This window comes from Sorex araneus, chromosome 7, assembly GCF_027595985.1.
Source record: "Sorex araneus isolate mSorAra2 chromosome 7, mSorAra2.pri, whole genome shotgun sequence".
NCBI lineage: Eukaryota > Metazoa > Chordata > Mammalia > Eulipotyphla > Soricidae > Sorex > Sorex araneus.
In genome coordinates, this window is record NC_073308.1 from 70017854 (window position 1) to 70042755 (window position 24902).

The window sequence follows — 24902 nt, forward strand, 5'->3', positions numbered from 1 at the left end:
GAACCAGCCCGAGCTCAAGCCCTCAACACCCTCCCACTTCCTCTCTCTGCCTTCCCCCGCTGTCTTAGGTTCTCTGTGGTTCTTCTAAGGAATTTACCTCATGGACTAGCGCCAGGTGAAAAACATTGGCTCCCCTCTCAACTTCAGAGTTTTCCAACTAACAGCTTTCCTCTCAGTTCCTCTGAAAGTATGACTAAAGGCTGGCTAGTGAGGAAGATTATTTTTAACCTTATCCAGGCCAACAGAAAGCTTGTGCCCTTGGAAATCCACATATCAGGGTGCGGAGAGGTGGTCCTGGGGGCAAGGTGCTTGTTTTGCATGCAGCCACCAAGGTCCGAACCCAGCACCATGTATGGTCCAAGCTGAGCAATTCTAGGAGTGATCCCTGAGCACAGAGCCGGGCGGGAAAAAGCCCCGAGCACTGCCAGTCATGGCCCCTCCAAAAAAAAAAAAACATAAAAATTGCAGGTCAGCCCTTTTCTGAAATCATATCACATCATCTATTATTTTTTAATTTTTAAAAATGTTATAAAGTCGTTCATAATATTTGATTGCAGTTAATATTCAAACACCAATCCCACCACCATTGCAACTTCCCACCACCATATTTTGGGTATTTCCATCCTGAGCCCCCACCCCTTCCCCAAAACAGAACTGAAACAATATTATATTTCCCTCTACGGTTGGCTGCCTCCTACTTTGACTCCCATCAAGTGTGGCGTGGTGCTCTTGGACCACAGGCAGGGTGTGTCCTGTGAAGTGTCGAGAGGTCCAGGAAAAAGTGCACCCGTGGGTGAGGCTCGGGCTCATGGGGAGAGCGGCTGTGAGCCTGGCAGCAGTTGAGTTCTGGAGGGTTTTGGCTGCCAGGGCTGGGTCCCTTGGGGTGGGGAGGGGTCTCACCCGCCCCTCTCTGGGGCACCCTGAGTGAAACAGCCTGGCGCTGGGTCTGGCAGCGTGGTTATGGCGAGCATCACATATCATATCATCTTTCAACTCTAGGAAGCCAGGGGCTGGAGCGGTAGGTAGCACAGCGGGTAGGGCATTTGCCTTGCACGCGGCCGGCCCGGGTTCGATCCCCAGCATCCCACATGGTCCCCTGAGCACCGCCAGGAGTAACTCCTGAGTGCAGAGCCAGGAGTAACCCCTGTGCATCGCCGGGTATGACCCCACCACGCCGCCGCCAAAATAAACTCTAGGAAGCCAGAGTTGGGCCCGCACGTGAATTAAAAGACAGAGGCACTCGTGGTACATGTAGCAACCGTTTTAAAGCGTTTGAAAGCACTGTACACCTCCGGCTGCACTTTCCAGGGTGCCAGGGAAAGTCAGCTGCCCAGCTGGCCACTAAGAGACAGTGAAGGCTTCCTCCTGGCAGGCAGGCTGGCCACGTTAGTTCTGCTGGTTGGAGCTCATTTGTCATGACGGGCCGACTCCTTGCTCACCTGCGCTGTCCTTCCACTGTGACGGCTCAGAAACGCAACTGAGTCTGATTTATGTGTGTGCTGGTAGAAGTGTGATCAGTGGCCTCTAATTCATGTGTTTGTGGCCCTGGGGGAATTGTGACTCTCGCTCCCACTTTCCCCAGCTTGGCCTCTATTTATTTTCCGTGGCCTTGTTCTTAGCATCAGAGCCTGTTTATTCAACAGGGGCCCGTAGGAGGCCTTGGCGGGAACAGGGGCGGCTGCACTTTGATCTGGCTGAGCAGGGGACACAGGTGTCAACAGCAGCACATTGGAGTTCAGGATACTGAGCAATGGGGTCTCGCTGGGCTCCTGTGGGGGAAGTTGAGATTTATTTTTTTTCCACTTTGAGCTTTGTTCAGATGTAAATGTTTTCATTTGATTTGCCCCTAGGGGGCATTCTTTTAAGGATTTTCTCTCCGTGTGGTCCTTGTATAACCAATAGCGTAGTATGGAATCAGAGCCAGTAGAAAACATTCCTCTGTAAATGGGGACTTACACTGCCCACCCCCTAACAGCGTGTCCTTTGTTCTTGGACAATTTGGGGCAGTGCTCATCAGCCCTTTCATACCTGCAGACCAGGTCCGCCTTGCGTCCAGGTCCACACACGGGCAGTAGGATCAAGCGGGGGAGACTGTGGTTTTCAACCTTTCTGAACCTGTCCCTTAGCGCCACGCTGCAGATGGGGGCGGGAGTTGAAGGTCCCTGATACGGGATCACGGCCACCACAGTCACCAAACAACCGCACACCTTTCAGTAACCTAATCAGGCCTGGAGAGAGGGCACAGCAGGCGGGGCGCTTGCCTTGCATGTCGCTGACCCGGGTTTGAGTCCTGTAGGGTCCTCTTAGGGTCCCTTAGGGTCCTCTAAGAACCACTGCGAGTGAGCACTGAGGAAAGCCAAGTGTGACCCCACAACCCAAACAAATTTTCTCTCCACATTCACAACTCCCCACCCGAAGCACCTCTTGCCATAAGCCACCTCCTGCTGTCACCAGATAATCTCCTTATCCGCCACCCTCCAGAATTCACGGCTGCTTCTCCCGGAAGGGAGCATAAAATTGAGACTCCCATAACCATGCCACCAGACTCCACACCAGAGGCTGTTTCCACTCGGGGCTCCCCAGAGGGGGGTGGGTGAGAGCCCTCCCTGCCCCAGGGGACCCAGCCCCGGCAGCCGATCTCCACTGCTCAACCACCAGCACGCTCCAGGCCGATTTCCACACTCTCGTGCCGAGCCTCAAGCATGAGTGAACATATTTCTGGACCGCGCGGCCACTTTGTGGTCGCACAACACATCATAAGACACTCCCTACTCATTTTTCATAAAATCATATAGGGGAATATATATATACAACACTGTAGCACTGTCGTCCCATTGTTCATTGATTTGCTCAAGCGAGCACCAATAACGTCTCCATTGTGAGACTTGTTGTTACTGTTTTTGGCATATAGATTATGCCACAGGGAACTTGCCAGGCTCTGCTGTGCAGGCGGGGTACTCTCAGTAGCTTGCCAGGCTCTCTGAGAGGGATGGAGGAATTTAACCTGGGTTGGCCTCATGCAAGGCAAATGCCCTACCCACTATATTATCATATATATATATATATATATGCCTCTTGGAGAGCCTGGCAAGCTACCGAGAGTATCCTGCCTGCATGGCAGAGCCTGGCAAGCTCCCTGTGGCATATTTGATGTGCCAAAAACAGTAACAATAACAGGTCTCATTCCCCTGATCCTGAAAAAGCTTCCAATCGTTGGGAAAGAAAAGTATGGAGAGGCTGCTAAAATCTCAGGGCTGGGACAAATGAAGATGTTACTGGCGCCTGCTCGAGCAAATCGATGAACAACGGGATGACAGTGATACAGTGACAGGTAATCAGAATGTGACACTTTAAACCGTACAGTCAGTTGCAGGCCTCTCTGCCAGCTACACTCTCTTCCACAGGTTCCTATTTCCCGGGAATGTCTTCACCCCTCCCCACGCCCTCATCAGTCCCTAGTTGGCCATGGTGGGCAGATCCATGGTATTATCTACATTTTAACCCACGTGGCGCACGGATTGACATGCAGGAATGTGTCCCCCAGCCCTCGGGATGGAGGGGTCTGTGGGGAATGTGGCTGATGGAGAAGTGATTTCTCTATCAGAAATCACTTCTACCGTAGACAGAGGGACGCACATGTGGGAGAGGGTTGTTGATTTTCTCAGCCATGCACAGAATCTCCAGAGGGCTGAGAAAGATGCTTCACTAAGATTTTGTGTTACCTTGGCAGTTTTGCCTTTTGTTTCACCAACAAATAATGAAATTTTAAGAGGGATATTATAAAAACCACACAGCAAAAATAAGAATGGAGCATTAATGTGTGAAATCTAATTTATTGTTATTAAAGCATCCTCATTCCTTCCTTGTTTACTTGCTAACGTTCTATTGGAAACCAATTTGGGTTTGGTACCGGAGAACTTGTCTTTGTGTTTACTCCTGATGAAAATGGATAACTGGAATCTCTCTGGAAGACACCCTCGATGTCTTTCGAAAATGAGGAAAAATGAGATGCGGACAATGCAAATGTTTCGAGTTTCTATGAAATGCAAGCAAATGAGAATTTACTTTCAAGCTACTTTGGACTGGAGAATTTAATTTTGGCGTGAGTTTATTCTAATAGGAGGATGAAAGGGAGGTATCTCCAGGCGTCCTGCTGCCGAGAAGAATGTTTCTGGCTGCTTCCCGCCCTCTTTTCGGAGTTGAAAGTGTCTATTGTAGCTCACTTTTCTATGGGGCTCTGGGCACTTTTTTCCTCTCCTTGATGTGTCCGTACCTCCCCCCCCCCCCCCGCCCCCGCCCTGGGCCTGCCTCTGCCCTGCAGCCTGCCAGTCTGTGCTGGTTCCTTTCTTCCAGGTCCCGAGGGCTCTCTGTCTCCTCTCGCTGTTGGTGGCGTTCTCCCTCTGGGGACAGTGGAGAGCAGTGCGGTGGTCTTGCGCTTTCAGTGGTCCCTGCAGGCTTGCCCGAGTCCTCCCTGGTCTCGGTGCTTGCTGCCCCTGGACCTCTGTCCTCTGGGCCTGGACATGGTCAGAACGTTAGAAACAGAAGACATGTTCCTAGACAGGTTTTCAGAAGGTATTTTTCTTCCTGCAACATTTATTTTCTCTCACTCGTAACTCATGCTTCACTCACTGCTGTCTGAGTTGCCTCGTGTGTTCTGTGACATTCTTTTTTTTAATAATTTTAAAATTTTATTTTCATAAATTTGTTCACATTAATTAATTACATGAAATATTTCAACACCAATCCCATCCCCTTTACACCTTCCCACCACCATTATTTCAAATTTTCCCACCACCATTCAAGCCTGCCCGCCACAGGCAGATGCTGGATACTTTATTGTCTATTGCTTATTATGAATATGGGCTGGAGCAATAGCATAGCAGGTAGGGCGTTTGCCTTGCACGTGGCTGACCTGGGTTCGATTCCTCCATCCATCTCGGAGAACCTGGCAAGCTACCCAGAGTATCTTGCCCACACAGCAGAGCCTGGCAAGCTACCCATGGCTTATTCAATATGCCAAAAACAGTAATAACAAGTCTCACAATGGAGACGTTACTGGTGCCCACTTCGAGCAAATCGATGAGCAATGGGATGACAGTGATACACTGATTATGAATATCATGAGAGGTCGTGACTAGAATATCACGACCTGGAATTCTAAAATTGCAAATGATTGGGGTCCAGAGACATCTCTGTAGGGAGCTAGTCCATTTTGAGATTCGTTTGTGAATCGCTGGATCAAGGCCTTTAATATGCTGAGATGGTACCTGGAGGCAGTTCGTGGGCGTGACAGCCGGACCCCGAGCAGGCGGGGCGATGGGAAGGGTCACCATGTGGCCTGGCGTCTTCAGTCCCTGCTCCCCTGTACCTGGGTTTTTCTTCTGGAAGTTTGTGGCTGCCGGAGGTTCCTCTGGAGGAGGCGTTCTGCGACATTCTTAAGAGTCTTTTCCCCTCCCTTGTGCAGAACAAGGCAGAGATTTTAGCCTCCAGTGGCAATGAGACAAAGCCTCTGAAAACACACAAAGGAATTTGTGTGACTCCAGTTTTCTGTCATCCAATTGCTTCCAGTCTGGAAAACTAGCAAGAACAACACAACTTAGTCCCAGCTAGAAATACCCGGGGTCACTGCCACTGCCGGGTCGGGAAGTTGAGGTCTACGAGATCTCCGGAGAGTTTGGTAATGAGCAAGGAAGTTCAGGAAACTCAAGAGGAATGGAGAAAAGCCCACTCGAATGAAAAAATACAGATACCTTTACTTTGCAATATGTTCTTTTTTTTTATGTTTTTGTAACATGAGGCTGAAGTTTGAGGAGGGGGGTATAATGCAGAGTAGTGGTCAGAAAGAGAAATTCTGAAAAAATGGTGGGTCACAGAGAGAAGAAAAGCTCTAGACATTTCTAGGTCAGATCTGTAGGGAAGCTCTTCCATCGCTACGGAGTTGTAAAGAAAGTAAGGATGACTTCAAAATAGGTGTTAGGAATGAGGTACTGGGTAGAGTTCCATGGTAGAGTACTCGCCTCACGTGCAGGATGTGTTGGGTTTGATTATTGTGCCCCAAATACTTAGAATCAAAAGGTACTACATCAGGGGCCAGAGCAATAGGACAGTGGGTAGGGCGTTTGCCTTGCATGCGGCCGACCCGGGTTCAATTCCTGGCATCCCATATGGTCCCCCAAGCACCGCCAGGAGTAATTCCTGAGTGCAAAGCCAGGAGTAACCCCTGAGCATCGCTGGGTGTGACCCAAAAAGCAAAAAAAAAAAAAAGGTACTACATCATTTTAAAACTGTGTGCTGAGATCAGTCGTGGTTATATTTCAATGACATAGAAACAATCAGTATACTCACGAGAGAAAAAGAAATGCTTTGAACCACTTGCTTTTCTTCTCTTTTTGTATCTCATTTCAAGACATTTGACATATACTAGTCTTAATCGCTCCTTGTTTTCCTCCTCCTTTTCTCCTGAACACCAAACATACATTTTAAAATATTAATATACTTTCAACGAAAAACGTGGACCATCAGCCTCTTCTCTTAGAAGAATCCAGCACACACTGGAACAGGCTTTGCCAGACTGAGTCTGACGTGCCCATCCCCAGACTCACAGGCAGCTTGACAGCCTCCAGGGTGCAGAGGGGGCCACCGGTGTGCGTGCAGCGCAAGGGGCTGTCTGAGGACACTTTGATCCAGACGTATTTCAGAGCTTGCTCAAACCTTTTTAGTGCTGGGACCACACCCAGTAACGCTCAGGGGTTACTCCTGGATCTGCACCCAGGATTTACGCCTGTCAGTGCTTGGGAGACGGTATGGCATTTCCGGGATCAAACCTGGGTTGGCTGCATTCAAGACAAGCGCCCTACTCGCTACATCCTTGCTCAGGCCCCTGATTCTGTTTTCTAGGCAAGGTTTCTGAGTCACTAGAAGTATTGGAAGATAAGATAGTTTCTGATGCTCAGTTGCAAACGCAGTTGTAAAAAGGCAACTTAGAAAATGCACTCTAGGACTGGGGTGATAATAAAGTGGGCAAGACACTTGCTTTGCACATGGCTGTCATGGGTTCGATTCACCTGCATCCCATGTGGTCCCCCAAGCACTGCCAGGAGTGATTGCCATGTCTGTGAATAGAGTCAGGAATAAACCCTGAGCACAGATGGGTGTGGCTCGAAATAGGGAAAAAAAACCAACTAGGTGTTTCTGGAACTATGGTGTATCGGTGCACGCCTTGCAGGCGGCCAACCTGGGCTTAGTCCCCAGAATCCCATATAGTCCCGTGAGCACTGCCAGAGTGAGCCCTGAGACAGAGCCAGGAGTAAGCCCTGCGCACAGCCAGGACAGGCTCCCACAAAAATAAAACACTTGCCCTCTATGTTCCATGATCTGATGCTTCGTTTACGATAATCTCTAGGTCCAGAGGACTATATGCTTAGCATGCCATGTTGTGACAAGCCCTTGCATATTTGTCACACATTGTCACGCACCATCATCCTGTTGTTCATAGATTTGCTCGAGCGGGCACCAGTAACATCTCCATTGTGAGACTTGTTGTTACTGTTTTTGGCATATCGAATATACTACGGGGAGCTTGCCAGGCTCTGCCATTGGGACAGGATACTCGTGGTAGCTTGCATTATGTGTGTTATATGTATTATAATACATTATATGTATTATGTATTATAAATAATACATTACAATATTACATGTATATTATATAATACATATAATCTATTATATGTGTTATAAATACATATAAATATATGTTCTTATAATAACCATAAATAAAACAAATATTAACTCCTGTGAGACAGGTGATCTACAGGTGACAATTTAAAATAGACTAACAAGGAGTGAAGGTAACTCACTATCTTCTGAGAGAAAACCATTTGCAACTATTAATGCTGTGAGACTTCGGGCTGGGAATGCATATCAGTACAAGTATGAATTGTAGGTAAAGCCCAAACTGATCCTTGGCAATACAAAAACAAAACAAAGCATAAACAAACAAACAAACAAACTGCAAACAAACAACCCAGATTCTTTTGTACTGAATACCTGTACATTGAATCAACTGCTTTTTTTTTTTTTTTTTTTTTGGTTTTTGGGTCACACCTGGCAATGCACAGGGGTTACTCCTGGCTCTGCACTCAGGAATTACTCCTGGCGTTGCTCAGGGGACCATATGGGATGCTGGGATTTGAACCCGGGTCGGCCGTGTGCAAGGCAAACGCCCTACCCGCTATGCTATCACTCCAGCCCCGAATCAACTGCTTTTAATGACAAACAACTCTAAGGACCAAGTCATTCTTGTCGCATATTTGTATTGTCAATCCTAACAGAGGTGCACAACAAACTCTTGAGAACGTGGAAGTCACAGCCGTGCCGTTTTTATCCGGCGTCAGACCATGCGCTGATTTAGACTTGGTAGACACCCTCAGTAGCACAGGAGCTTTGAACTCTCAGAGGCCCTCCTCGGTCCTCTCGTTATCCCGCGTCCTTGGCCTCAGTCTCGGTTACGGTCACTCTCTGCGTCTATCAGCCCAGCACTGCGTCTATCTGCAGCGCCCAGGGAGATTGTCAGGCCTGGCCTAAGAGCTTGTGTCAGCTCACCCGGTACCTGGAAGCTTCGATGCTTGGCACTAGCTACGTGGTGCCAAGCCCTGGCGAACAAGTAAACAGCTTTCCTTGGGAAAGGTCCCTGTTCCTGCCAACACAGCCCCTCCCCTCCCCTGTCACAGTGAAAAGGGCTCTGAGGGCGGGACATCCAGGGTATTTGCCAGGTCTCTGAGCAATTCCCCGGGCTCCATGTTCCTGAGAGAGGACTGACGGCTTACCTGGGATGCCAGCTCTCTGCCTCTGTGTGTGTGTGTGTGAGTGTGTGAGTGTGTGTGAGTGAGTGTGTGAGTGTGTGTGAGTGTGTGTGAGTGTGTGTGTGAGTGTGTGTGTGAGTGTGTGAGTGTGTGTGAGTGTGTGAGTGTGTGTGAGAGTGTGTGAGTGTGTGTGTGTGAGTGTGTGTGAGTGTGTGAGTGTGTGTGTGAGTGTGTGAGTGTGTGTGAGTGTGTATGAGTGTGTGAGAGTGTGTGAGTGTGTATGAGTGTGTGTGAGTGTGTGTGTGAGTGTGTGTGTGAGAGAGAGTGTGTGAGTGTGTGAGTGTGTGAGTGTGTGAATGTGTGTGTGAGTGTGTGTGAATGTGTGTGAATGTGTGTGTGAGTGTATGTGAGTGTGTGTGAGTGTGTGTGAGTGTGTGAGTGTGTGTGAGTGTGTGTGAGTGTGTATGAGTGTGTGAGAGTGTGTGAGTGTGTATGAGTGTGTGTGTGAGTGTGTGAGTGTGTGTGAGTGTGTGTGTGAGAGAGTGTGTGTGAGTGTGTGAGTGTGTGAGTGTGTGTGAGTGTGTGTGAGTGTGTGTGAGTGTGTGTGTGAGTGTGTGTGAATGTGTGTGAATGTGTGTGTGTGAGTGTGTGTGAGTGTGTGAGTGTGTGTGAGTGTGTGAGTGTGTGTGAGTGTGTGTGTGTGAGTGTGTGTGTGAGTATGTGAGTGTGTGTGTGTGTGTGTGTGTGTGTGTGTGGTCTTATATCCATCTTCTTGTAGTGCTACGAGCCCAGGCCTCATGCACACCAGCTGTGCTCTCTCACCGAGCCGAGTCCCCAGCCCGTTCTACATTTTAAATTCCTTTCCCTTTATTTGGCCACCCTACCTCACTTATTTGGCTCGCAGCAAAATCGTCTCCTGGTTTCTGCTGATTTGACAAGCATATTATTTTTATCTTCTTGATAAATTTCCAGGGAAATGTATTAATTCTTAGACTGTCTTTTGAGTAAGAACGCCCCAGACCCATCCCCCAGAACCTAGAGGTACTTTTAAAACAATCTGAAAACAGTTTCTTGATATTGCAGTTTATGGTGAAAAGTAAAGAAAAAAATCATGAAATTTGTTTATTCTCTCCTTGATAGTAGATGAGACAGCTTTTATAATAAATTAATGCATGAAAAATAGTTCTGATTGAGCTGTACAGTAAATTCATTATTCAGTGATCGTGGTTTCTTTGAAGTTTGAGAGACAATATGTGTGTGTGAGAGAGAGACGGAGAGAGACAGAGAGAGACAGAGAGACAGAGAGACAGAGAGAGAGGGGGAGGGAGAAAGGAGAGACTAGTACTTCAGTGGTTAAATGCTTTTACTCCAAGATCGGCCGGCCCTGAGCTCCATTCCGGGGACCCCCCCACAGCCGTGCATCCTTGGGCAGATACTTACACTCCCCGAGACTTCATTCCCTCAGACATAACACGGTGCTGATGTCGCGCCCCCGAGACTTCCCGAGGAAGAAATGAGGCAAATATGTAAAGCGCCTAATCAGAGGGCCGAGAGCAGCGGCCTTCCAGCCCAGCAGCCGCCACTGTTGTTTTGGTTGTTGACACGCTGCGAAAAAGGCGCAGGGGCCGGGAGCTGGGGGCTTGGAAATTTTAGGACCCGTCTGCTAAGACCGATTTAGAAATCTGCCTTAGCAAAAGCCGCCGGCCCCGATCGGGAAACAGAGAGAGGCCTGGAGGGGCCTCGTGGGCTCTGTCCCGGCCGCGGTGGCCAGCCTCTCCCTGCATGGCGGCGTCTGTGGATGGGGATGGGACCCACCGGGGACAGTCTGATGACCCTACACTCCCCTACCAGGCCTCCGGAGCACTCAGGCTTCCTAATCCTGCTTTTGCAAGCAGTAGAATTGTGCTCTCTCTGTGTCTCTCTCTCCCTCTCTCTCCCTGTCTCCCTCTCTCCATCTCTCTCTCTCCCTTCTCTCTCCATCCCCCTCTCTCTCCATCCCCCTCTCTCTCCATCCCTCTCTCTCTCTCCCTCTTTATCGCTCCCCCCTCTCTCCCTCTCTGTCTCTCTCTGTCTCTTTCTCTCTCTTCCCCCACCCCCATTTCTCCCTCCCTTCTTGATCCTCCATCTCCTCCCATCCCCTCCTCCCCCGCCCTAATAACCCATCTGGGGATGTGGTGCTTGGTGAAAGGAGCAAGTCCAGCATCTGCCCAGCTGTTCACACCCTCCATCAACCCAGGCTTCCCGTCCAGCCCATAGCCAGAGGCCTCTTGTGTGCCCTGCGCGTCTTTCATTGTCCCACCACGTTCCTTTGCTTAAACTCAGCATGGATCAGTCACAACTAGGAGGGGTGTCGCAGAGCTAACAGAACCTTCCACGGGACGCTCTCCAGGCTGGGGCAGGGCATCCCTGCTGATGTGTGCGGGATGTTGGAATGTAGAGGTCAGTGCGGCTCCCCATCAAGGCTTCAGGCTTTGGGGGTCTGGGCAGTGTCTGGGGCCCCCGCAGCAGAGAGAGTGGCAGTCACGGGCTGGGTGGGTGGGTCCATGCTCAGGGACATTCACTCTCCCGCAGAAAGGGCCGGACACTGTGTGCAGAACAATCCCCCGAGCTTGCAGTGAGAGCCGGCGGGGCCTTGCTTGTTTGTGTTTTGTCTCTTGTTCCCGTGCTGCATTTTCATCTTGGAAGAAATTATACTGAGGTCTTCATTAGCGGCCCCCGGCTGGGGAAGGCTCCACGAGGGCTGATAAGCTACAGAAGCCGGCAGCCTGGGTGCAGGGAGCGGGAGCTTTACATTGCTTGAACCAGGAAGACCAGAGGGGTGATTATGTTAGGCAGGGATGTGCATCACTAATACGGAATCTGACGACGAGGGCCAGCGACTTCCTGGCCGACGTGCAGTGAATGGAGAGGGCTGCGGCTTCTCCGTGTCCTGGTGCATCTTAGTCACATGGTCTGCACCGGCACCCCTGATCTGGGGCTTCATTTGAACTCCCCGCTGGGCGGTGTGCGGGCCTTCTCGTGAGTGCCCGCTTCTTTTGTGTGACTTGCATATGCTTCTGCAAGCATCACTGAGGAGGGGGGATGGAGCCTGGCTCAGCTTTCCCACCCTGCTGAGGAGGAACTGGGGCAAGGGGGCGGGGAAACTCTGAACGCAAAAGATGTTTGGAGCCATCCAAAAGGCCTTAGGGTTGAGGGTTTGGATTTGAAATTGGATTCTTGGGAGTGTGGTACCTTGGTGAGCAAAATGTGGGGCACACACAGGAATTGGGTAGAAATGCAGATTCTCCTGAATCAGGGATTCCCAGCTAGAGCTGAGGAAAGCCAGCGTTTAGTCAGGCCTGGTGGGCATGTGTGCTCGGGGCCAGGAAACATGGGCGTCGCTGGGACTCACAAGGGGAGACCCAGGGGCTGGAGCAATAGCACAGCGGGTGGGGCGCTTGCCTTGCATGCGGCCGACCCGGGTTCGATTCCCAGCATCCCATATGGTCCCTCATGGGTGAGGCTCGGGCTCATGTGGAGAGCGGCTGTGAGCCTGGCAGCAGTTGAGTTCTGGAGGGTTTTGGCTGCCAGGGCTGGGTCCCTTGGGGTGGGGAGGGGTCTCACCCGCCCCCCTCTGGGGCACCCGAGTGAAACAGCCTGGCGCTGGGTCTGGCAGTGTGGTTATGGCGAGCGTCACATATCATATCATCTTTAAACACTAGGAAGCCGGGGGCTGGAGCGGTAGCACAGCGGGTAGGGCATTTGCCTTGCATGCGGCCGGCCCGGGTTCGATTCCCAGCATCCCATATGGTCCCCCGAGCACCGCCAGGAGTAATTCCTGAGTGCACGAGCCAGGAATAACCCCTGTACATTGCCGGGTGTGACCCCAAAAGCAAAAAAACAAAAAACAAAAAACAAGGGGAGACCCAGGCCCCGTGTTAAGGGAGCGGGCTGTAGATGGCCAGACCCACGCTCCTCACTGTGGAGCTCAGGCAGTCACTGACTAGGGGCGTGGGTTCTCCCCTCAGCATCTGCCAGGGTCCCGGGTACCATTTTCATCTTCCTCGGCTTTGGTCTGCTATCTCCTGCGGTCTCAGAGGCAGCCGACAAAACGCGAGTGGTGAATGAATGAAGGGCTCCTTGGTGTGTTTCAGGACCATCCCCCTGGCCATCTGCATTTCCATGGCCATCGTCACCGTCGGCTACGTCCTGACCAACGTGGCTTACTTCACCACCATCAGCGCCGAGGAGCTGCTGCTTTCGAAGGCCGTGGCCGTGGTGAGTCCGAGTTGGGCAGAGGCCAGCGGAATTTAGGGCAATGGGCTGACGCCGCTTGGTGGGGGCTCCCTCGGGCAGAAAGCGCTTTTGAAAGTCAGTGATCTTCTCCTGACCCCAGTGATCATGAGCACAGGCAGAATTTAGAACCTGCCCCTGCATATTGCAGTTAACAGATGAAGTCCCGTATGCTTTGTATTTTCGGTTTGCTGTGGAACACTTCCACACGTGCACGCTGGAAACTTCCTCAAGATCTACTGAGTAGCTGGCTTTATTTTGCAATGTATCTTTCAGAACTCCGGTGGTTATTGGATTTAGATAAATGCATCTTGGCATGTGCAAATTGCAGCTCACCCTGTGTTCTTTCTTGCTTGTAAATGTTTCAAACGCCAACTTTGAGACTCCCTTTTCCAGGTTTCTTAAGAATTTCCAAGTGCACTATCTGCATTGGTTTTTGCCTAATATCTCCATGTGATGGGCCAGTGAGACAGTCCAGGGATTCAGTTGTTTGCTGTGTCTGTGGCTGACTCTGTTTGATTCCCGTCACCACATACTGCTCCCTGAGCACTGCCAGGAGTGATATGTGAGCACAAAGCCAGGAATATGCCTTTAACACGGCCAGATACGGCCCCTAAACCAGAAACCCAACCCAGCTAAGGAATCCAACACATCTATCTGAATACTAGCCTTGAAATATAGCAAAAGCTAATTTGGGGAAATACAGAGAGTTTTTCAGAGTTACACAGTGTTGGCTGGGAATATTAAAGACGACAAAATACATTTTTAACTCCCTTCATGATTTTATGGCTTTTCCCATAATTTATTTGACTCCAGGACCATCACTGACTCTCCAAAAGTCAATGATGCAAAGTCATGTTGTGGGACTGTTAATCCATGACACACCCTTTTACCCTTATGAGAAAACAGCAAGGGGCCAGCGAGACCCTACAGCCGGGAGACCCGGCACAGCGCGGGAGTGAGCCTTGTGAACGGCAGCTGCACCGGCCTCCCTCCTCCCCTCAAAGCTAAAATACCAGTAAGCGAGCAACCTTGTAACAACAGGGGGTAAACAAAGCGTTTCCCATCACTAGGACGCCAGTAACTTTGAAAACAGTCATTTTGGACGGAAAGATTCACTCAGGGGGCTGGCCTGGGGTTTGCCTCTGCTTTGGTTGCGGTTGGACCGGGTTCAAATAAGACACCATGGGAAGCAGCCCTCCGGCACAGCAAAGTGTGTGCCCAAGAAATAAACAAACAAACTAGCCCCCGTTACTTCCTATGAGCAACGTGCACAGGGGACTTCTAGAAACTGATCTCATTTTGTACAAACCTAGGTGCAAATTCGTAGTTTTAAAGCCACCACCCAAACCAGCCCTGCCTGCAGTTGGGAGCTGAGCTGACACGCCAGTGACAGTGTCTGTCCCCTCATCTCAGCCAGCCAAGGGCGGCCCCTCACTCTCCAGGCTCCACGTGGCCCATTAACTCCAGAGCCAGGCACTCCCACATGATTCTTGGGGAGAAAATACACCCTTCGTGGAAATTTACAAGGCTGTGCATTCCAGAACTCCAGTGGACATTTTACAGGCGTTCCCTTTCATACTCTCCTCGTCTTGCTCTCCTCAGCCCTGATATCGAGCCTTTTTCTAGGAAACCACAGAAGGGCTGGGCACACAGCGGGGGAGGGACTCGGGGAGACTCTGCTAATGCCATCTTCTGGGCCAGAGATTTTCACAATGGCTTGTGTTTCTAGCGTCACCGACTCAAGCATCAATTATGTTTCGTGAGGCTTTTGTGTCCTAATGATGGGGATGGCAGGTGCAACAAATATCTGTAATAGTCCTCCAGGCGCGTTTGTAGTCTCTTCTCGAAAGGTGACTTTCTTGGCTCGAGAGGAAGCGTGCACGGGCTTCCTGGCTCCACGGGGGAACCCCAGTCGGATCAGCAGAACCCTGCGAAGATTTCCCCAGAGTAGGTGGAGAGTCAGTAATAGATCCTGGCTCTCTGAAGGCAGACAGGGGCTTGTTTAGACCTTGGTGCGGCCTTCTGCAGCAAACAGAGCCCGGGGGTCTGCCACAAGTGACCACCTGTGGGCTGAGCCTGCCCCTGACCAGAGAGGGTGAGAGAACAGACATAGTGCCAGGGAGACTCAGCGCCCGTGAGGCCCGAGCCGTCTCACCCTGTTCCCTCTCTGACCAAGCGCCCTCGCCCTGGCCCTGTCTCCCCCTAGACCTTCTCTGAGCGGCTCCTGGGCAATTTCTCCCTCGCGGTTCCCGGGCTCGTAGCCCTCTCCTGCTTCGGCTCCATGAACGGCGGGGTGTTTGCTGTCTCCAGGTAAGTGCGTGTTCGGAAATGCATCTCTGTCACTCGGGTAAGGTGTGCTAAGCCGAGCTTTAAAGAGGAAGGAGGTAGAGCCGCCCCGCCCCCGGCCCCCATCTGTGGCTTTGGAGGGATGCAGGAGGGAGGCAGACGTCCTGGTCCAGGGAGCAAAGCGTCGCCGATGCCTCCCGCTGCCCACTAGGGGGCGCTGCTCGTCTGCACAATGCCGCTCTGAACACAGGCGGGGGGCGGGGGCGCGTTTTTCTAGAGTGTGTCCACTGGGTCCAGCGGCGTTGTTTTATTTCTGGTGATAAAATATTTTGTTTCTCTAGCGGTGGCAATAAAAGAGTAGGGACATCAGAAATCTCCACTCCCAAAGCCCCGTGCCCCTTTGCCTGATGCAAAAAACCTTTTTTTTTTTTTGAGGTTTTGTTTAATGACGAGATTAAGGCATAATCAGATGAATCTGAGTGTGTGTGCGCGAGCGCATGTGTGCATGTGTGTGAGTGTGTGTGCGTTTTTTGCGCTTGCATGTGTGTGTGTTCGTTTTTATGTGTGTGTGCGTGTGTGTGAGTGCGCGTTGTGTGTGTGCGTTTTTGTGCACGTGTACGTGCATGTGTGTGTGCGTGTGCTTGTGCGCGTGCGTGTGTGTGTGTGTGTGTGTGTGTGTGTGTGTGTGTTGGGTTGAATTTCATTGCCTTCCCGCTACACATACAGTGCAGTGGTAGGAAGCAAATTCACCATCCCTCTGGGGAGAGTCGTGCTGTCAAATGATGTCACTGTTTCTCCTTAAAAAGGATGGCAGATTCTTGTTGTTATTTCATGTTTGTTTTGGGGCCACACCTGGCGGTGCTAGGGCCTACTCCCGGCTCTGACTCAGGGAATCACTCCTGGCGGGGCTTGGGGGACCGTGTGGGGTGCTGAGGATGGAACCTGGTTGGCATTGTGCAGAGCAAATGCCCTCTGTGTCGTACTGTTGCTCTCCCCATCTCGCAGATTTTAAGAAACGTAAGTCAGGTCCCAAGAGTGCTCTCTTCCATACCGGAGGAGCGACACCTCAGCAACAGCTTCTAGTGTGCCAGACCTTTCCGCGCGAGAAAGAGGCACATTTTCCTCTCAAAGGTGTGTGCCCTTTGCAGCCACCGGTCATCAGGTCGTCTCCACCCACGTTTCTCTCCCGCCAGGCTGTTCTACGTGGCATCCCGGGAGGGTCACCTGCCGGAAATCCTCTCCATGATCCACGTCCGAAAGCACACTCCGCTGCCGGCCGTGATCGTCCTGGTAATGCGTGTTGTCTGTCTGTCTGTCCAGATGGAACCTCAGGCAGCTTGGCTCAAAGGAGTCCACTCTAGATTTAGAAATCATTTTCCATTCCCAGCCTCCAGCAAAGTCTGCTGTGTGTGTGTGTCCTGTTGCTTTCCTTTAGTCAGTATTTCAGGGGCTAGTGAGAGAGGCCGGAGTGAAGGCTCTTGCTGTGTGTGTGTGTGTGTGTGTGTGTGTGTGTGTGTGTGTGTGTGTCTTCTGTTGCTTTCCTTTAGTCAGTATTTCAGGGGCTGGTGAGAGAGGCCGGGATGAAGGCTCTTGCTCTGTGTGTGTGTGTGTGTGTGTGTGTGTGTGTGTTCTGTTGCTTCCCTTTAGTCAGTGTTTCAGGGGCTGGTGAGATGGCCAGGGTGAAGGCCCTTGCTGTGCATGCGCTGACCGTGGTTTGACCCCTGAGGCTACAAGACGCTTACAGTGCTCTGAGCATCTCCAGGAGTGATCCATGGGCAGAGCCAGGAGAGAGCCCTGGGCACCCCTGGGTATGGCCCTAAAGCCAAAAACTCAACCAAAAGCTCAACCGGGGCCAGAGTGACAGACCAGTGGGGAGGGCGTTTGCCTTGCACGAAGCCAACCTGGGTTCGATCCCCGGCATCCCATCCCATCCCACCGAGCACCGTCAGGAGTAACTCCTGAGTACAAAGCTTCGCCAGGTATGACCCCCCCCCACACACACACACAAAGAAAAAACCTCAACCAAAAGAATGCTCAGAGAGGAGGTTTTGTTTTCTATTTATGGTGTGTTGTGTGTGCATGTGTGTTGGGGGGGGGGGGGAGTTAGCGGTGAGAGGAGCACCTGGCGGCGCCCCAGGTGGCCAAAGGGGGTGCTGGGGATTGGCCACAGGCCAGCAAGTGCCTTAGCCTCTGCAGTGAGTGTATTTCTGCTGCATTCTCGGTGCTTAGGGCGGGCTGGATGCTGCCGTTTCCCGTGTCGATGTTAATGCAGTCTCCGGGGAAGGGTGAGCGTGGCTTCAGCTGCCCACAGAAAGCCTCAAGGGAGAGTGGACACTTCTGTGTGGCGAGAGTCAGTGCTCTCCACGGTCATGGACCGAGCAGTTAGAATCCGCCAGCGCCCGCGGGTCTCACCCCAGAGCCAGATCGTGAAATGCCCACACGAGTAGCGAAATAAAAACCAAAAGCACCCCAGGAAATCCTAGACGGTGTCGTGGTTTGGTGATGGAAAGTGAGCCGCTTGAGAGCAGCCCTGAAGGGAAAGCAGAAAAGCTCCCCAGCGGAAAAGCTCCTGGAGCTGGGGAATTCTTTAGGCACCGCAAAGGATTTGTCAGACGTGGGCCACGGAAGACCAGCAGGTGTAAAAGTTCTCCAGCGCCCTTCGGCAATGCGACATTCATTTCCCTCCTTTTTGGAAACAGTTTGCCCAGACGAAGCCGGCCGTGGGGAGTGCTGGAGAACGCACCAAGCACGTGCTTGCATTTCATTTGATCTGAAATGTTCCCTTGAACTTCCTTTGCGAAGTCGCGGTGGCTGGTGTCTGGGACAGGCGCTTCCCTCCAGGGGACACAGTCTCTGACTGCTCTGGGGAACTCTCACGGGCCCTCGCTGTGGCCAGTCTTGCCAGCCTTCACTTTTGCAGCGACAAAAACGGGTCGGTGCTTCCATCTCGGCCCGTTTGAGGGTCAGATGTGGCAAGCGTGCAGGAGGCCATGGGGGATGCTCTGCATCAGGGCACAGCAGGGCCCCCGAAAAATTACCTGCCATGTGACGGGGGGCTGGGGTGATGCTTATCAGGAGCCGAGCAGGAGCCACCATCTGCTGTGCTACTCTGCACGCCTTCCCTTGGGGCGTGTGGCTGCTTCTCTCCCTCGCGGCTCCATCTCAGCGTCTTTGCGTTTGCTCTGGCCCCGTGGGCAGCATTTTCCTCCTTAAAAGCATCTTTCCGCTCAGAGTCAAGCAACCAGATGCCCGTAACAAAATCTCATTTGAAGCAGCAGCAGCAGTGTTCTTGCCCTGGTGGTGTTTTGGGGGCAAAGGGACCATAAGAACAGGAGTGAGTGACATGGAGGGTTTCAGGGGTCGCTCATTGTCATCACTGAGGGTATCACCTGGTGTGAGCGCTGTTGGCGCCACCTGTGCTCTCTCTGAGCTCACCCTCTTCCTCCCCTCCCCCAGCACCCTCTGACGATGATCATGCTCTTCTCCGGGGACCTCAACAGTCTTCTGAACTTCCTGAGTTTTGCCAGGTGGCTTTTCATTGGCCTGGCTGTGGCGGGGCTGATTTATCTCCGATACAAACGCCCGGATATGCACCGTCCTTTCAAGGTAAGCGCCCCTTGGCAATCATGATGGGTTTTCATAAATCTTCCTGCGAACAGCCAGTGGTCCTTTTGTCAGCTCTGACGACAGGGGGTCGGGGTAGGAGCCTCTCCAGGAATGAAATTGTTAACTCTTGCCGGCTGGCTTTCTTGGAGCAGGAAAAGATAGTTCACCGTGGTTTTATTTTGTTAGTCTGATAGAATGAACTGTATATCACATGAAAAAGGGAGACGGTATTCATGGTGTTCACATCGGCCTGATGCTGATTTCTCACAAATGTGCCCATGATTGGTACATTGAAAGGCACTGGGACTGGTGTCTCGAGGCCTGGGGAGACTGGGGTGATGTGAATCGAATCATCACTATTTAAATCTCCACGGAGGGGGAGGGCAGAGGGCCTGAAGTGCTCATGAATTATCCATCTGGGCTCAATCCTCGGTGCCACATATGGTCCTCGGGAACTTCCAGGACCAATGAGAGTTCCCTGAGCACAACTGGTGTGCCCCCTGCCCATAAATAAATAAAAAGTATAATGCTTTTCAAAGGATATTTTAGGCAGTCCTAGATAGCCCGTCTCTGTAGCATTTCTCCTTTGCTCACTGCACTCTAGAGCCGTCTTCTAAAGTGAGTCACAAAGCCTCCCCACTGGAGGGGTGCTGGAATAACGGAGGGGGTGGGGGTAGCTTCGGGTGTGACTGGGGGTGATGCCCAGGGGTGCTGAGTAGGGGAGATGGGCCAAGTCAACTTGGGCGTCTCTTCCCTGGAAGGAATAAAAATATCACACATCAGGAAAAGACGAGCTTTCTCCTCAGTGGGAAGCCCACGCAGCCCGAGGTGGCGTTGTTTCCTCTGGGGAGAGCCGACGAATCTGCTCCTCTTCTCCTTCAGCCTCGGCCGTTCAGGGGGTGATTCGCCCTCGCTACTTTTTAAAAAACAGCACATGTCTATCAAGATCGCAGGAGTCTTGCCAGTGCTCCTCAGAGCCTTGCTGGCGACCTCTCTCCACACACCACGGCAGGCGATGGTTCAGGTTAGGGCGTGGACCCCCAGCGAAGATCAACAGGCCCAGGAGGGCTTTCGCGTGTGAGGCCAATCCTGCTCCCTGCTCCGCCTGAAAGGGGTCCAAGCCCCCACGACCGGGTCAGTCTTGTGCAGTCAAACCCACAGATCCCGGCAGAGAGCATCTCTGGGGCGCGCCCTCTGGGTACTTCCTTCCCACCAAGGGCAGCGCATTGAGGAGCACAAGCCCCTGGGCTGTGTAAGTCCGGCCTGTGCCCGTCCCAGTGGCTTTGCTCCCAAGGTAGGGCAGGAGGGGACGTGCCGGCCACCCTCACTGGCCCCCCTTCAGGGGCCGTGGTCTGATGGCTGCCATGCTGCCTTGCAGGTGCCGCTCTTCATCCCGGCCTTGTTCTCCTTCACCTGCCTCTTCATGGTCGCCCTGTCCCTTTACTCCGACCCCTTCAGCACGGGCATCGGCTTTGCCATCACACTGACCGGCGTCCCCGCCTACTATCTCTTCATTATCTGGGACAAGAAACCCACGTGGTTCCGGACAGCATCAGGTAAGCCCCGGGGAGGGCCTGGGCACAGAGAACCTTCTAGAAACCCCATGTGTGGGCGCCGAAGTCTGAGCCTCTGAGTCGGCAGGCAATGTTGGGGGTCGAGCCCCCTCCCAAGCTTTTCCAGGCTGTTTAGTCTGGGGGTGTTCGAGTCGCTTCTTGCGAGAGCTGCTTCCTTAGAATTCCATCAGCCGCCTCGAAGTGATGTTTGCTCTGCCGAATCCTCTTGGACCTAATGGTTGTCTTTGGGTCGTGTGCAGTGTGGCGACTCCCATCCCCACATGCTGCTCCGTGAGCGAGACAAGTGTGGGGGCCGCGAGGGGCTGGGCAGAGACAGCGCAGAGGTTGGCAGTGCCCAGTGGCCGCTGCCCGGGTCGAGAGACAGCGTGGAGCATGAGGAACAAGAGCAGTGGAGGGAGATCACAGCTCCGTCTGCCCCGGGATGCCTCGGGCCTCGGCCTTCGCCCCTCGTAGTGCCGTGGAATCCTCCTGCCTCCTTCCGAGGCGGGAAACTCTCCCGGGCTGCAGAGACGAGCCTCAGCAGAGCCTGTGACAGTCGTGCAAACACTAGCTTGTCACTGGGGGAGCTCTGGAGCACTGATGCTCTCCCCTGGGCCACAGAGGCAGGTGGGAAAGGGGGTACGGGCTGAAGAGGAGTCTAGTTTGGGGAGTTCCGGCTGAGCTGGTGGAGGGCTCGGATGCAAGGAGAGCTGCAGGTCGCAATCGAAGGACCGTCTTGCAGAGGAAAAGTGCTCGGAGCCTGGGGAACAGCTGAGACGGGGAGGAGGAAGAGAATGGGGCCCTCTTGGTGGGGTCTCCCCGCCCTTTCTGCTACCCCTCAGCGCAGTCAGCCTCCTCAGGGCCAGGTGTGAGGGGAGGGCACGGTGCTGTGAAAGCCCAGAGCTAGGATGTGAACCCACATCAGCTGGGCTTCCTCGCCCATGATCCTTCTGATCTGGGGGCCTGCCGGGGAGGGCGGAGAGAGGCGGGCTCTGATTCTTGCTGGTTTGGTCAGTTCTGAGAATAGCTAATTTGCTTACTTCGCCCTAATTTACTGAAAAAAAAAAAACTCAACAAAAAGTTCATGGAGATTTCTGGAAAAATCAGCAATAAATCATATGTGTGTTATCTTAAAGGAAAACAGAATAATCATGTTACTTCAACTACAATAAAAACAAATAAAATTCTATTAAAAAAAAAAGAAGAAAGAAATAGGCAAACTGGTGGTGCCCCGAGGTGCCGCAGAAACGCACTTAGGAGGACGTGTGCGCGCGCGGGAGTGGGAGTGGGAGTGGGAGTGGGGGTGGGGGTGGGGGTGGCGGAGCCTTCCTGGCCCTGGGTGCTGCCGAACCAAACAGGGAAGCATTTCGCTCTTATTAATTGGTAGTAGGGCGCGGGGGAGAGAGGGTAGGGGGTGCGGCGCTGGCCTTGCACGCTGCCCGCTCAGGTCCCATCCCCGCCCCGCCCCCGTGGTCCCCTGAGCCCCGCCAGCCGAGGTCCCTGAGTGCAGAGCCAGGCGTGAGTCCTGAGCACCGCCGGTGTGGCCGCAGACCCAGATACTTGGTCCTAGGCACCTCCCGACACTGTATCCAAACCGTGTTTCCCAGCGGGCAGCGTGTCCCCCAGAGACTCATTACCGCGGCCCCGTGGACACAGCGCGGGCGCATTTGCTGGCCCTTCGCGTCACCCTCAGTAGTGCGGCCACCCCCCCTCCCTCCAGCAGTGCTCACTCCCCCGGGGTCCCCGGGCGCGGCCTGGAGCCCCCCTGCCTCCCGTGAGGCGGACGCTGCGCGCGGCCGCGGGGCTGGACTCCGCGTGTCCATCTCAGCATCTCTCGGAGTGTCTCTCGCGTCCGCCCAGCACCTTTGCGGGGGAGCCTGCGGCCAGTGCGGGGCCGCCCTGGAGAAGCGCGGGGACATCTGGCAGAAGGGCCCGTCTGTGGGCTGCCCGGCCCCTTGGCGCCCCGCACCCCTTCACGGGCGCTGCGCCCCCCCACCCCGCCCCCGCGCGGAGCGAGGTCTGCGGGGCGCGTCCCTCCAGTTCCCCACAGGGACGCACGGGGGCGCTCTCCGCTGCAGACGCCACGGAGCCCTCCCTGTGTGTGTGTGTGTGTGTGTGTGTGTGTGTGTTGTGCGTGCGTGTGTATGCGTGTCTGTGTATGTACGCGTGTATGCGCATGTGTCTGTGTGTTCGTGCGAACGTGTGTGTGTGTTTGTGAGTGTGCCTGCGAGTGTATGTATATGTGTGCGCGGGTGTGTATATGTGTGCTCGCATGCTTGTGTCCCTGTGCGCGCGCGTCTGTGTGAGCGTGCGAGTGCATTCGTGTACGCATTATGTATATGTGTGTGCATTGTGTGTGTATGTGTGCACGTGTGTGCATATGTGAATGCATGTCTGTGTGCTTGTGTTAGTGTGCTTGTTTGTGTTGTGTACATGTACGCGTGTGCATGTGCATGTGTGTGTCTGTGCATGTGTGTGTGCCTGTGTGTGTGTTTCCCTGCTCCTGCCCTGTCAGGTTTTGCTCTGCCTCTGGTGTGCAGCGTCTCCGCGGGCTGAGAGCCAGCAGGAGCCTTGGTAGCCTGGCAGCCGTGTGTAGCACCCCTCCTAGTTATTGCAGAAATGCCCCCAGGCCTTCCGGGGGCAGAGCCTGGAAACCCCCGAGGCCGGGCCAGCTCAGTCACTCTGCTAGACTGTCCTCCTAGGCCAGGCTCTCCTGGTGAAATCAAGACTGTGCATAGCGTTGAGCATTTATCAGAGTCTGTTTACCTGGCCTTGGGCCACGACAAGACCCTCACCGGCAGATACACATAGCTTGGGGGAGCCTGGCAGCCCCCACCGCCCTGTGCCCCCTAGGTCCCTCCTTGTCAGAGTGAAACCCTGGGTGGGGACCATTTGGGCAGCCTTCAGTTTTGTGGGGTAACGCCTCTGGCCTCTGGCCTCGTTTAGCCTCACCCTGTTACCCTGGAGCGTATTGGCTCCGTGGGGCCCGCGACTGCCGAGTGCAGGATAGAAGCCGCAGCGGCTCGGAGCCGCGGGGAAGGTGCAGGACCCGAAGGAGCGAGATTTCCCAAGATCCCAGGAATTTCTCTGGCCACAGGATGCCAGTGTTGAACCACGTTTTGTCGGATGGCTTCAGCGGGCAGAAAGCGTGCACTTCAAGGGAATATTCCAACGCTGCGGAGCTTTTTGCTGCCCTCCCCGGCGGAGAGCTAACTCTGTGGGCTGCTTGTCGGTCCAGCTTCCGACTGCTAAGCGGCCATCCATTATCTCTCCCTCTACCATCTGGCTATTATTTATCTCTCTGATCATCGATCAGTCATTTCTCTATCAACCAACGCTTCGCTATGGCCTTGCTCCCTCTCTGGACGTGGTCACAGCCAGGGGCATGCATCCCATGCGCGCACACACACATGCACACACACACACACACACACACACACGCATGCGCGCACCTGGAGGTGACTAGCCCTTACAGAGCAGGGCTTGCAGCCTGCGGCTCCGTCTCTCGACCCCCTCCCCGCTTGAGCCCCAGGGTAGACTCCGTTCAGCCCTGTGTCGGGTGAGCTCCGGAGGGAGACAGCTCTCTTTTGCACGGGGCTGGTGCTGCAGTTTGTGTTAACTGGACCGCTTCCAGGTGGAGTACCCAGGTGTGAATCGCGCCGGGCATCCGTGTGTTAAACCGGACTCCTCTGTTATAAATAGCCCTCTAGGCAAGGCCAGCAGGATGCTGCTGGCCACTGGGCAGTCAACAGCCTGCTCCAGAGCCCTGTCTGCACTGGGGAAGCTTCACTATGACCCCGAGGGGAAGGCGCCCAAACCAGCCTCTCTGCCGAGTCAGGCCACCAGGAGAGCAGGTCCGGGAAGGGGGCTCGAGGCTCCGAGGAACTACGTGCAGGTGTGTTCTTCCCTCGGCCGCCGGGGAAGATTGGTCCGGGGGCTTTTTCACAGGTGCATTTGGTTCTTGGCTCCCAGACCTGTGCTCGGGCCAGGTGTGGGTAAGTGCGGTGCTGTGGGTTGAACTGATTTCAAGAACAGCCGCAGCACGTGATAAAGAAGGAAGGAGATTGCTCTGGGCTCTGAACTGACAGTTCCTGAGAGCCCCAGACAGAAACGGATGCTCTGACTTTTATTTCAAGAGAGAACGTCAGGGGTGGGATGTCCCTACCTGCCAGCGCATGGTGGCCGTCGGGGGTGTGCATGCTGTGGGCACTGCGTGTTTCCAGACCTGCCGAGTGCCCGTCTCTGACCCACGGCTGCAGGGAGCCTGCCAAGAAAGGGGGCAGAGTTCCAGCAGATCCATAGACACGGTAGCTCCATTCTGAGAATGATCAACCTGGAGGTGCTCAGTGCTCAGCCAAGAGAGAGAGTCTGTGGGACTGAC

At 53.4% G+C, this 24902-nt stretch overlaps 1 protein-coding gene across 1 annotated transcript in view; it reads left to right on the top strand.

Annotated features, from left to right (window-relative positions):
• The window catches only part of SLC7A11 (solute carrier family 7 member 11), an 84451-nt gene that overhangs the window by 50632 nt on the left and 8917 nt on the right, over window positions 1–24902 (top strand). Inside the window, exons 7-11 of the mRNA XM_004606271.2 lie at window positions 12935–13058; window positions 15283–15386; window positions 16556–16652; window positions 18819–18968; window positions 20347–20524. Coding sequence (XP_004606328.2) covers window positions 12935–13058; window positions 15283–15386; window positions 16556–16652; window positions 18819–18968; window positions 20347–20524 — 653 coding nt within the window. The remainder of the gene's footprint in view (window positions 1–12934; window positions 13059–15282; window positions 15387–16555; window positions 16653–18818; window positions 18969–20346; window positions 20525–24902) is intronic.